At 37.0% G+C, this 13666-nt stretch overlaps 2 protein-coding genes across 2 annotated transcripts; one reads left to right on the plus strand and one right to left on the minus strand.

The window, feature by feature from the left end:
- Nucleotides 1-728: 728 nt before the first annotated feature.
- On the minus strand, nt 729-2198 carry LOC130965724 (protein FAR1-RELATED SEQUENCE 5-like). The gene has a single exon (XM_057890484.1). The coding sequence runs from the start codon at nt 2196-2198 to the stop codon at nt 729-731; it is 1470 nt and encodes a 489-aa protein (XP_057746467.1).
- Nucleotides 2199-10279: 8081 nt separating this feature from the next.
- LOC130965725 (protein FAR1-RELATED SEQUENCE 5-like) lies at nt 10280-11689 on the plus strand. Its single transcript, XM_057890485.1, has 2 exons — nt 10280-11304; nt 11356-11689. The coding sequence occupies exons 1-2, from the start codon at nt 10280-10282 to the stop codon at nt 11687-11689; spliced, it is 1359 nt and encodes a 452-aa protein (XP_057746468.1).
- Nucleotides 11690-13666: the final 1977 nt, after the last annotated feature.

Consider the following 13666-nt stretch of genomic DNA (forward strand, 5'->3'; position numbering starts at 1 on the left):
TTTTGTCCTACATTTTCTTGGGTCCCTTGGCATGCTATGTCCGAGATCATTGGTTGCGAGACCAGCTCCAGAAGCATCCACTTGCACACCATCTCTTACACTATTTGCATCATTGACCCCCCCTTTTTGTGCAGCATCTTCCTCCTTAAATTGTTTCAACAAATTCATAGCCATTTCCCGTGAAAGATAAATCTCTCGTTATCTCGGCAAGCAAAGTTGGCTAGTTGTCTAAACCAATCCATCAAACAACCGTACTGACTTAGCATCAAAGAATCCCAATGAAGCCCGACCGCATTTTGCAAACCCACTTTGGCAGTCTTGGTCCACCGAGGCAAGACTAATGACCTTGGCAACTCCTCTATATCTTCATGCACCAAGACGCAAACTATGTGTTCACAAGGTATGCCAAGTGATTCCATTCTCATACATGAACAATTGAATTCCATCTCAATGTCACAACAGAATACACGCCACATCTCATTTGGCGTTTGGTCCAAACCGACAGAGTAAATCACATAAGAGCCAGTTTGCCTCATATTTATTACCTTCATTGATGCAGCCCGTACAAGGATTGGTTGGAACATATGAAATATTGATAGGGTGTAAACATTGGCAGCACTCCTCTCTAACTATTGAAAACAGGTTTGCATACTGGGTCTCCCATTCACAGAGGCGAGGTCAGCCTGGACCTCTTTCCACCTTATATGGTCGACACAACGATTAAAGTGTTAAATGAACTCAACCAGATTGTACCTTGAGTTGACATACTTTGCAATGATCGAGTTTAATCCCTCACACCGAGAAGTAGTCCGAAAATCAGCAAAAAACTTCCCTCTTATATGTGCAGTTGCCCATGAATGTCTCTTTTTATACATATCTAGGACCCAATTCTTGTTTTCGACACCAAATCCCTCAACCATTTCAAACCACTTTTGACGAAATACATCAATTTCATAGTCGCCTAGCATACACTTTCTAAACATGGATGTAAACTGGGGCTTGCCAATGTTACTTGTTGCGTTGCGAATCAAATGCCATGCACATAATCTATGATGTGCATTAGAAAACTCTTTCTCAATGGCGAACTTCATTGATAGATCACCATCCGTGATCATCGAAACAGGTGCTTTCCCATTCATTGCCACCTTCAGTTGTTGTAGCAACCACCTGTATGTGTCTTTTTCCTCATCGCAAATTAAAGCAGCAGCAAAGATAATTGTTTGATTGTGATGATTGACACCAGAAAATACCACCAGTGGACACATATATTTATTCCTCTTATAGGTAGCATCAAACGCCAGCACATCACCAAATAATGAGTAGTCGGCCCTGCTGAGACTATCGCACCAGAATAAATTGCGCAAAGTACCATCGGCATCCATGTGATGATTAAAATAGAGAGAAGGGTCATTTGTTGCTTGATCTTCTAGATACTTCAAAGCTGCATATGCATCACCGGGTAATTGGTGCCTCTGCTTTGCTATTTTATTGTACATGTCCCTTTGCGTGAAAGAGAGATACTCGTAGCCACCTGCCTGATTTGCTAATGCCCGATATATCTGCCCAACACTAATCCCACCCTTTTTCATGTTAACCATGTGGCCAATATCAGCCTCGGACATGAATCTATGCCCAGGGAGCAATCCAGTCAACCTAGGATCCAGAAGCGGATGATTGTGTTCATCAGAAAAATAAGAAATAAACCAACGACCGCTAGGTGCATCTACACGAATCTCCATCATTGCACTGCAGCCACACCTTGTCTCAGGTGTAGGTTTTCTCTTAAGGTTTCCAGTGCCGTAATTATTTGGCGGTCTAAATCCTTGACGATGACATACAAAATTCTTCAACTTAAGTGCGCCCACACGACTCTTTCTAGTCCTGTTCTTCCGAGCACTAAAGCATCTTGTCCTTGCATATCTATTGTAGAACTCAAATGCAATGTCGACATCAGAAAAGTGAAAATGACATACATCTTCATCCCTGATGTTCCAAAATTCAATCATCCCAATGTCTTCGAGTGAGTCAATGTTATACCCTTCATCGAAGTCGTGATAATCGAACACTGGTTCCACATTTGTGTCGTCCTCATCCATATAATCCACGTCAACTTCCTCATGTGTTTCTTCCTCCTGCTCATACTGATCATATGATGTATGCTCGCTATTAACCCCTTCATGAGAAAATTCTTGACCCATAACTTCCTAAACACCAATACACAATTCACAATCTTTTAAAATTGAAATCAAACCAATAGTGTCAATATTAGGAATCACGGAATTGGACACGAGTTTCATTTATTGTATTAAGGGGAAATGAAGAAGCGTGAATCTAAAATCTAATGGTGAAACTATAAGAGTAAAAACAGAAAGACAAGAACAGTTGGCAATGCCAGCTATGCATGCTGTGGGTGCAAAGAACAAAAAAATATTAAAGAGTATATATCCTCTATCTATCAATCTATCTATATTTCTAATCCCATGTCACAAAATCCCCGCCGCTCGCGGCCACTGAAGAACACATTGTTTCCCCTTTAAGAACCCCGCAAAGTTTGCTTGGCTGCCACCTCAATCCATAGAAACAGATTGCTTGCAAGATTAGATATGCATATGCCCTTCGATGAAATTACCCTATTTTAAACACACTTCTTTCTTTGAGTTGATTGATTGTACCCCCCTTTCCCTAGCCCTTCACTGCATTCACTTTGGACAACTAGTTTTTAAAATTCCAATTTTCAAACCAAATATTTTAACCAAAAATCCACTTTTAAAACCAGTTTTTAGAAATTCAATTTTCAACTAGAATTTGGTTCTTTATAAATCTAATGACAATAGCTAATCTATATAACATTTAATCATTCTCAAAACATCAAAAGAATACCAACAAAAAATCTCTCTAAAACAACAACTACAAAGTATCAAAAGATGGCAAGTTGCCAACAAAATCATCAAACAACCACAACCTTTGAGGAATAAGACAGCAGCAGTGTTTAAATAAAAAATTCATATAAATTCTAATTTAGATTTGATCAATCTGAAATTTTATAGGATAAGTTATATATTCATATAAACTAATTATGGAATAATGATCTTCATTCTAATTGTGGACAACAGGTCAACATGAGGCAACGAAGCTTATGGAAATAGATATTCTTTCAAACATTTATTTCGACAGCTACAACTGAAACTATACTACTGAAATTTTACACTAAAAACATTGGTTTCATCTAAACTTCTAGGGTGCATTCAACATTTCAGGCATCATTACCTAATATCTAAACATAACCTTGGACATTATTCATAAGTTGCTCTAGTTATGCAATACTTATCTTTAGCATGGAAGTTACAATCCACATCCATTTAAAAATTACTATGATATGAACTAACAAATTCAATTAGCCCTCTGTTTCTATTATCATTAACATGAAAAAATAAGTTATAGTGAGCATAAATTCAGCATCCTTCACTATAAATGTGCATTGCTTCAATCTAATAGTCCAGATAAAACAAAAGCAAAACATGGTATAAACTAGCAAGGACAATATTCAATCTCAAGGCCTAAAGATGTGACACAGAGGAAGAAGGAATATGTTATCTCATTCATACCCTGTTTCTATAATGTCATTGTCCAACATCCATATATTTCATTAATGGAATCCGTTTGTCCACAAAACAAAAGCAAAAAACAAAATTGGTAGATCATTGAATTCTCACAAGACATGAAATGATTTAGTGTTTTACAGATGATGGCATTTGGCATTATTTCAATTCATTGGAAAAACTGAAATAGAAATGCTTAATATTCTTAGTAACTAAAATGCATTGATCGAGAAAATGCAGCTAATATACTTTAATGCTTAGAGGCATATCACAATCAATTTCTTAGCCAATGTTCATCTCAATTCATCTTAATTTGGTTCATCAATAATTTGAACCGCCAAAAAGAAACTATATATAAAACATTCGCCACAACATAATCAAGCTGGAAACTCAGTACACTCACAATTCAATGTATCTAGATATATTTAGTATGAATGTACCAAGAGTACTATATATGCTTGTTTGTTCATCTAGAAGGCTACTGTAACTATGCTTATGTTGTGCTTCATAGCAAATGTTTACATGGCCAATCTCAACTATCAATTGCAGATTTCAGAAAGAAAGAAACTAATTTCTTCCATAGACAGTGACAATATTAGTAAACTAGAAGGGGGCAGTATTTCTTATGAACATGGCACCAATGGCAGAAGCCATTCTTCTGAGAACCAAAATGATAACATTCTAGGCATTTATGGAGGCTTTGATGAATCTAACCTAAGGATTCAAAATTCATCATCTTGACTATTCTAAAAGAATCAAACCGAACTGAGAAGAAGGCAGACAAAGTATACCTTGCTGGGTTTGTCGTCCTCAATAAGAAGTGGGGTTGAGGAAAGTTGTCCTATTTCAGTGTCATCAAGGAGCGGCGGCGGACGCAGGGAGCGGCAGCGGATGATGCGTGTTGTGGCGGCGAGGGTAGGCGAACCAGAGAGAAGAAGATGAGAAAATGGCGTTACCCTAGCAGACCTCTCTTGGCGGCGGACGCAAGGAGCGGCGGCGGACGACGCGTGTTGTGGCGGCGAGGGTAGACGAACCAGAGAGAAGAAGATGAGAAAATGGCGTTACCCTAGCAGACCTCTCTTGGCGGCGGACGCAGGGAGCGGCGGCGTCTGACACGTGTTGTGGCGGCGAGGGTAGCGAACCAGAGAGAAGAAGATGAGAAAACGCGTTACCCTAGCAGAGCTATCTTTGAATCTAGAACTGAATCTGAAACTAAAAGATAAAGGGAAAAAGTGTAAATAACAAAAATTAAAGGGATCAAAATCTAATTAGTAAATTTTTCAAAAAAAAACGGGATACATTTTGTAATTATTTTTATGGTGGTTAATGATAAACCTACACAAAAGTGGGAGCAAGGAATCCTTGGCCGTTTTTTTCATGTGGATTTCATTTCTTTTTTCGAATTTTTTAAGCATTTTTGTATCTCTATATTCTGTTTCATCTCTGTGTTCTCTATGTTTCTCTTCTTTCTCCTTGTTCTTGTCATTCCATGCGTTCTCTTTGTTCAAGTTTAATGCTCTTTTATGTGATTTGAAGATTTGGATCGAAATTTTTGAAATTAAACTATGAAATCTAGTTTGAAAAGGTATTTCGTTGTCGAAGATAATGAATTATTCAAATTCAGACTGTCAACTGAACCAGAGCGAAGTGAATTATTGTTTTGAATCAAATCAAATGGCTGAGGTATTGTTTGATTCTAATTAATATAGTTCGTTAGCTGAATAATGTTGTTTTTTGTTTGTGAAAATTGATGTTCATAGTTGATGGTTTGAATTAAATGTAATGTAGGAGTTCAGAGTCTGAATTATTATTGTGATGAATTATTATTATTGTTCCATTTCCGTTTCGGTGTATTTCGACTATAAATTGGTGTATTTTGAAAATACTTTTAGTGTATTTTTAAATTCATACCTTCAATTGAACCAGAGAAAATTGTATTATTGTTTGAATCAAATCAAGTGGTGAGGTGTGGTTTGAATATGAATGTAATGTACGAGTTTTGAATCTAATTTTATTATTTTGATGAAACTATTTCGGTGTATTTTAGATTCTAATATGGTTTATTTTGAAACAATTTCGGTATATTTTCAGTTTCTGTGGGATGTTGATGAGCAATTTTTTCCAAAAATTGGGATGACTTTTAACACGTTTGAAAAAGTTAAAAAATTCTACAAAGATTATTCTAAATTTGCAAGTTTTTCTACGAGAATTCGATGCACAAATAAGAAGAAAAATGAAATTAAGAACCAATTGATTACATGTACCAAAGAGGGAAAATGAAAATCGATCATATCTCCAACTGAGAAGACAAATCCCTCAGTTGGATTAGATTGCCCTGTAATAATTTATATACATATGTTGAAGAAAGTTGGTGTTTGGGTCATTTTAAAAGTTGTGTTGCATCATTCACATCCGTGTTGTCCAAATCAAGTAGATATGCTTAAACAACATAGGCAATTAAGCATGTCTGTACAACGTACAACAGAGAATAATGAAAAAGTCGAAATCAGAACAAGCAAAACATATCAATTATTTGTTGCAGCAGTAGGGGGTCATCATGAATTAAGTTTTATTGAAAAGGATATGAAAAATTACATCATGAGAGAAGTGCGAAATATTTCAGAACTAGAGGATGCAAAAAAATTTGGGAAATACTTGTTAAAAATGAAAGAGAAGAATCAAAATTTCTTTTTCACGCTTGAACTCGAGGTTGATCAGTCAATTAAGATTACTTTTTAGGCTGACATAAGAAGCAGGGCTCCCTGTGTATTTTGGAAATGTTATTTCATTCGATACCACTTACAATACAAATAGGTAATATGCTGTTCTGGTTTATGTATTTTTTTAAACCACTTTCGGTGTATATGCATATCTTTTTGGTGTATGTATGATTTGTTTCTGTTTTGTTATATTTAGATATAATTTGATTTTTTGTTCTTTTGTTGGGGCAAATCACCACGGCCAGTCAACACTTTTAGGATATGCTTTTATGAAAAATGAGGATATTCAATCATCCAAATGGTTATTTGAATGTTGGCTTCATTGCATGGGAGGAAATACTTCGAAAGGCATTCTTACCAATCAATGCGCATCGATGCAAAGGGCTATTGTGGCTTGTATGCCCACAACAATTCACCAGTGGTGTATTTGGCATATCATGAAGAAGATCCCAAGTAAATTAAATGGCTACAAGCAACACAAAAAAAATTGAACACGAGATTAGTCATGTTGTTTGGAACTCTTTTACAAAAGATCATTTGATAGAAATTGGAATGATTTTCTTATGAAGTATGGTGTTTGAGACAATAAGTGACTTTCAGGTAATGGTGTCTTTATTAAGATTAACTGATGTTGTTACTTTTAGTGTGTGGATATTTATGTGTTTTGCTTGTGCAGTAGAAGTGTCAAACTGTATGTCTTTCGGTGTATTTTGGTTCTGATTTACGTATTTTCTTATTTTGCTAGAGCTTTTTGAATATCGTCATTTATGGATTCTAGTTTATCTCGATCACCACTTCTGGGCCGGGATGAGAAACACACAAAAGAGCGAGAGTATGCATACTTTTTTTAACAAGTTTATGATGATCTCATTTATTGTTATAAATGCTAAATTGAATAAGTCATTATTACTTTTGATTTGGAATTAAATGAGAATAAAACCAGATATTATCTTTTGTTCCTTAGATAATTATCTTTTGGATTTTAGATATATTATCTTTTGGACTTTAGATACTATTTTATTTGAGTTTTAGGGATTAATAGGTGTCATGCTCAAATATAAATAGACCTTCAGGGTTTTGGTCCCCAAAATACCAAAGCCGCCTTTGTTGCTCTTTCTCCATCAAAAGAGGCACAATTTAGCCGCCTAGGATACATAAGCCTTTGGTTGATGAATATCGAAAGAATCACAAGATCCAAATCCTTCCATCAATTTCTGACTCTTATAAGTAAATGTATGCTTTCGCACTACAATATTTTTGGTGTTCAATATGGATGATCTGGGTTATTGAAATTGATTTATTCCAACAAGTGGTATCAGAGCCATCCATATTTTGGTCATCGAAAATATTCAATTTTATTATTATTTTATTTGGTATACGTTGATCTTGCGTAGCTTACGTTAACATTATCACACCGCAAAATTATATATATTGTGGATGAACACTATTCTTCTACGGTCTTGTCAATTTTTGTTGCACATGTATAATATAGGAAACGTTTCAGGTACTCCAATGTACTTTATTGGAGTACTGGTATACCATGTACTTTTAGGTTCTCAGTTATATTATTGTCTTGTAGTGAAGCGTTAAAAGACTTTATTAACCTCTGAAAGTGATTTAAAATTACCGAAATGGTCAGCTAAAAATTCTTCACAGCTTGCTTCTTAAATTTAAATGTTTACAGCTTAAATGGCAAGATGCCAAAAAGGCTTATTGGCTTATAATGTTTCCTAAGTTGGAAGAATGAGATCGTTAACCATGTTGGTGAGAGCTAAATCTCCTCGCCTCTCCTCTGCTGTCTGCCCTTGATACAGTGGATTCGACGAGAGGTGTTGTGATTTACTGTTACAGCTGTTTGGGGTTCTTGGCCTTCTCGACCTTCTCCTTTATATCTGAGTGGTTGTTCTGCGGTTGATATTTTTTCTCTGCAGTTGCGAGAAAAGTGGAAAGCGCAATTCAGCAGATGGTAATGTACGGGCTGCATAATTTTGCGCCATTGAAGGGCTCTTGAAAGGTATATTCCTTATTTTTGGTAATAAATTTTGTAGCTGGTGAATTTTTTAGGGCTAGATTTAAGGTGTTGGAGCTAACCCAGGGAGATTAAATGTGTTGGCAATGTTATGTTGGATTATTGACATGGTGTATACCCGGAGAAATTGGGTATGATCCTTTTAGATGCATGAGTTGAGTCACGTTAAAGGATTATACTGGTGTGCAGTGGAGAATAGACTTTGGAATGTAGTTAGAGTCATGGTCTGTAGAGAAGCAATGGTAGGAGTTTCTTAGTTATTCAGCAAATAAATGTAATTTTTTAAATTATTTACAATTGTTTTAGTTTTATAAACTTAATTAAAGAGTTAGTTTATTTGTTTATTCAGCACATCAATTTTTTTCAATTGCCAAGCTGAGAAGATTAAGAATAGCTGCATGTGATTTTAATGGCATCAAGTTATTTACTATCCATCCGGTTACCATTTTAAAAGAAAAAGTGTTAGTTTTTTTTCTCTCCAAATTTCAATTCCAATTGGTTGGTTAATATGCTTTACCGGTCTTCTGGTCTATTTGTTAATGGAAAATAGAATTGTTTTGTTTTACATTTGTTATGAATTTTGCTACATCTGTATTTCTCAAGCCTTCATGCCAGTGTAGTTGTTTAAACTTACAAGATATTTTAGTTTCACAATCACTGTGAGTGAAGTTGTAGCACTTTTTGACCTATTTAAGTGCATAAGCAATTTGGTTGTTCATAAAGGACTAATAAGCAATGAGAATATAGCAAATTCGTTTTCTTCCTAGTGGCAAACGTAGTTGTGTTTATGACATTTATTTTTTCATCTTCATTTTATTAAGATATATTAGGTGTGATTTTTTCATTTTTTGATATGAATAATCAAGGCGGGGTAGATGTTTGCATAGGGTGGGTTTTCTCGATGATGATGTAGTGAGGGTAAAGTATTCCTGGAAGCATTGAAATTGGAGTAAAAGCTCAGCGTTTCCTATGTTAATATGTTACAATAAATTGCTTTGTTAACAAGGTTGCATCAATTGGCCAGATTGTGACGGCGAGACTGGATATAATTGTTGGCTATGCAAATGTTGAACTTCTGAGGAACTACAAGTGAGGGGATCCTGTAGAAGAAGCAGCTGCTGTATATATAGGAAACAGATGAACATCATAAATCACAACCCGATATCGAAATCAACCAATCATGAATCGGCGATACCAGACCCGGAAGACGGGCTTCTGAATGAGGTATATGATAGTGGAGGAATTGCAGATTAGGATTATATTAACTTTTTGTCATTCTGAAGATGAATAGTATAAGTTAATGTAAAAGTGGGTGATCGTACCATTGTTAATTGCTGCAGGAGACAGTTTTTGACATGAGCATCTTAGGGGACAAAGCAGAATTTTCGAATATGACGCAAACAGACATAGAGACTCAAGCTGCTCAGATACCTAGTCATGTAAGCGTTGAAGATGTGCTGAAGATGGAGTTCTTCACCCTCGGGGAAGCAAGAGAATTCTACACGAGTTTTAGTAGGCTAAAAGGTTTTGCAATAAGAAAGAGTAAAAGGGTAAAAAATGCCAAATGAGAGATTGTTAGTTACACTTTTGTTTGTAACAGACAAGGGTTTAGGCACAAGAAGTGGTTAGATAAGCGGGATAGGAAAAGAGAGCACAAGCCTATAACACGATGCAGGTGTGTAGCAGAGATGAGGATAAAGAAGAATCATAGTAATGAAAAATGGTTTGTTTCGCAGTTTGTGGATGATCATAACCACACCCTACTCTCTGAAAGGTTTATTGCATATCTGCCTTCACACAGGAATATGTCTGATGTAGAAATTGCTCAAATGAATAGCATGAGGGAAGTTGGGATAAGCATTCCAAAGATATACCAGTCATTTGCGATGCAGGTTGGGGGCTTTAACTGAGTAAGATTTACTAAGCAAGATATGCACAACGAGGTTCAAAAGCAACGTGCTTTACAGAACGGAGATGTAAATGCCGCACTGCGTTTTTTTGAAGGTGCTGCCAGAAACGACGAGAAACTGTTTTGGAGGTATAAGGTAGCGGCTGGTTCTCATTTGTGTGACATTATATGGAGTGATGGTCAAAGCCAGGAAGATTATGAGGCATTCGGTGATGTCCTTGCCTTTGATGCGACCTATGGGAGGAACAAGTATAACCTTCCTGTTATTGTTTTGTCCGGGGTTAATCACCATAATCAGACATGCGTGTTTGCAGCAGCAATGGTTTCATGTGAGTCACAGGATTCGTATAAATGGGTGCTGAGACGGTTTTTGGAATGCATGCGGGAAAAGGCCCTAAAGGCAGTCATAACTGATGGGGATCCTTCTATGAGGCTAGCTATTATGCATGTATTTCCAGATGCTCATCACAGACTTTGCGCGTGGCACCTACTAAGGAATGACACTGCTCATGTCTCACAACCACGTTTCACCCAATTATTCAAACAGTGCATGCTGGCTGACATAGAGGTTGATGAATTTGAAATGCAGTGGAAGGCGATGGTTGATAAGTGTGGTGTTCCAGAGGTTGAATGGGTGATGGACCCATATAGAAAGAAGTTGTACTGGGGCACCGCATACATACGGGGCAGATTCTTTGCAGGTTTAAGGACAACCTCTCAGTGCGAGTCGTTGCATGCTAAGTTGGGTGGGTTTGTGGAGAGTAGATATGTGATATTGGACTTTGTTACAAACTTTCAAAGATGTGTTAATTTCCTTAGAGACAAGGAGGAGGAGCTTGACTTTCGTTCCTTTTATGGTACCCCAGTGCTTCAAACACAGTTCCCAGAGTTTGAGAGGTCAGCGGCAACCCTGTATACCCGGGAACTTTTTCATAGGTTTCAAGAGTCCCTAAAGTGGGCCATAAGATTTTACATTACCGACTCCCAGGATTGTGAAAATGGATGTTGCTATGTGATACAGAAGTACCACCGACCGCAGTCAACCTGGCAAGTCTTGCACCAGCTGTAAAATGGAACCTTTCAATATAATTGCCGCAGGATGGAGTCATATGGGATCCCTTGTGTTCACATAATTGTAGTTCTGGTTGGTAATGATATCGGTTCTTTGCCAGAGACTCTGGTTCTGAAGAGGTGGTGCAAAAACGCCAAGAACTATGTGACTTTCGTTAGACAAGTTACTGAAACGGGTGATGCTGCATCCCGGTATCGTAGCAAACTTGGTGCATTTCTTGACCAATGTAAGCGTTTTGCCAAGGTGGCTTGTCTAAGGGATGAGGACTACAAGGTCTTCAGTGAAAAATGGCACGTGATACTATCATGTTGGAGTCAAGAATGGGTTACGTGTGGCCCCAGATGTGAATCCACACCTTAACAGTGACGGGGGTGGTGGGATACATGATCCGGTCCGCGTCCGGACAAAAGGTACCAGCAGAGGAAACTTTTCTCAAGTATTAAAGGGCCCAAAAAAGAGAAAATACAGCGCCTGCAGGAAACTGGGTCATCGTAGAACTCGTTGCCCCAGTGCGCCTGCCCCACGGCATGGATGTCGTGGATCGCAACCGGTTCTCGAGGGTTGCTAGGCTCAACCTCAGGTTAAAATCATATGCTTTGTTTCATTTATAATTCATGTGATATTTAGGATGGTCATGATCTTATTAAAACTTTGAATGATCAATGATAGCCTAAGTAGGATATGCAATATGTGAGTAGACCGCGAAACAACTATCTGATAAAATGAAGTTGAACTTGATAAAATTGTTGAGTTTAGATAGATCCGCACAATTGTTCATAGAACAAATAGCAGCATTAGTTCATGAGGATGGTACATGTTAAACGAGGTAGAGGCATCATCAAAGTATAAATAGAACATGAGCCATTCACAAAGAGGGAGAAGCATTAATGTATAAATCTATAGATGTCAATATAGGCAATTCAAGGTCTTAGGGGTAGAGGCATATGTTTTTTGTGAAATCAATTAATCATCTTGGGAGGATTCATGAATATTAGGAGTGGTTTATTTTGTAACTTTTGGATCCACATAGAATTCAAATCCATTAAGAATTCAAATCCGTTAGATTTTAAGTTGAATACATTTTATTTACAACCCGACTTGCCTCTTTTTACTTTGTGCAGGCGACACCGTCCCAGACAACTTGACAAGAGCAGTTGATCTTTTGTGCCTCTGAAGTTGCTACAGGTTATGTAAGTGCCAATATTGTCCCGTAATTATTTATTGACTTATGCCACACCTTTTGTTTAGATATCCATCATTGGCTTTGTTATTTGTGGGCAAGCACCCTAATCTTTACGAACATGAATGTAAAAATTGCAGCAGAAATTACAGATGGGCGTGGGCACGAAGAAGAGGAAATTGAGGGTTAAACTTCCAAACACATTCCCGCAATTCATGTCATAAGAGGATAGCATAGATAGATAGACTTGTAACGGCTTTAATTATTTCTCTAAGTGTAGTAGATTAATTTAAAAGTTTATCTTGTGAGTGGCACACCACAAACCATGTCGTCTAATCGATACTATGAGAAGAACACTTTATTTGAGTATCTTTGGTTGTTATGAAATAGAGTCTTGTAGTAACAAGTTATCTAACTTCTACTATCGCAAGAACACTGAACACTTTATTTGACTATCTTTGGTTGTTATGAAATATACTTTTGTGGTAACAACTTCGTTTTATTGTATTGGCTTGTTAGCGTACTATGACATGTGCGCGAATTTACAGAGTTATTTTTCAAAGCACCGTGTGTAACGATTATTATGTTGTCTTGTTAGGGGATGCATAATTTGTTCCTATAGGGTAGCACGATAGGAAGAAATAAACAATGGAGTAGTGGCAATATATGTTGACCAGTATATTGAGTGTCAATATATCCTAAGCAATGCACACTCTCTTTGGGGCAAAACCTGATTAAAAGACTTACCACACGTCCAACCTTAAACAAAAATTTGTTATGAGAAATGAAAAACTGCTCATGCAAGCTGACAAAGACAAATTCATACATATGGAAATCATTTGCAACCGGAGTGCCACCCGGATAAAACAAGCTGAGTAGTTACACATTAAAATCTGGAATTAGCAATATATAACAGCAACAACTAACTTCAAAACATATGGACCTTGGTTATGGGTCCAACTTACATACTTCAACAAGTCATAATGCAAATTAACTACAACAGGCGCATACATAGTCAAACCATATACAAACCCTAAAGGTGCATATCCAAAGTCGACCACCAGGATAATACAAGTAGAATAAAAAAAAACTAAAGTCTGGAATTTGGGATTTTATAACAGCAACTAGTAAATATGTTATAACAGAAACTAGTAATT

The sequence above is a fragment of the Arachis stenosperma genome, chromosome 3 (assembly GCF_014773155.1).
Source record: "Arachis stenosperma cultivar V10309 chromosome 3, arast.V10309.gnm1.PFL2, whole genome shotgun sequence".
Lineage (NCBI taxonomy): Eukaryota > Viridiplantae > Streptophyta > Magnoliopsida > Fabales > Fabaceae > Arachis > Arachis stenosperma.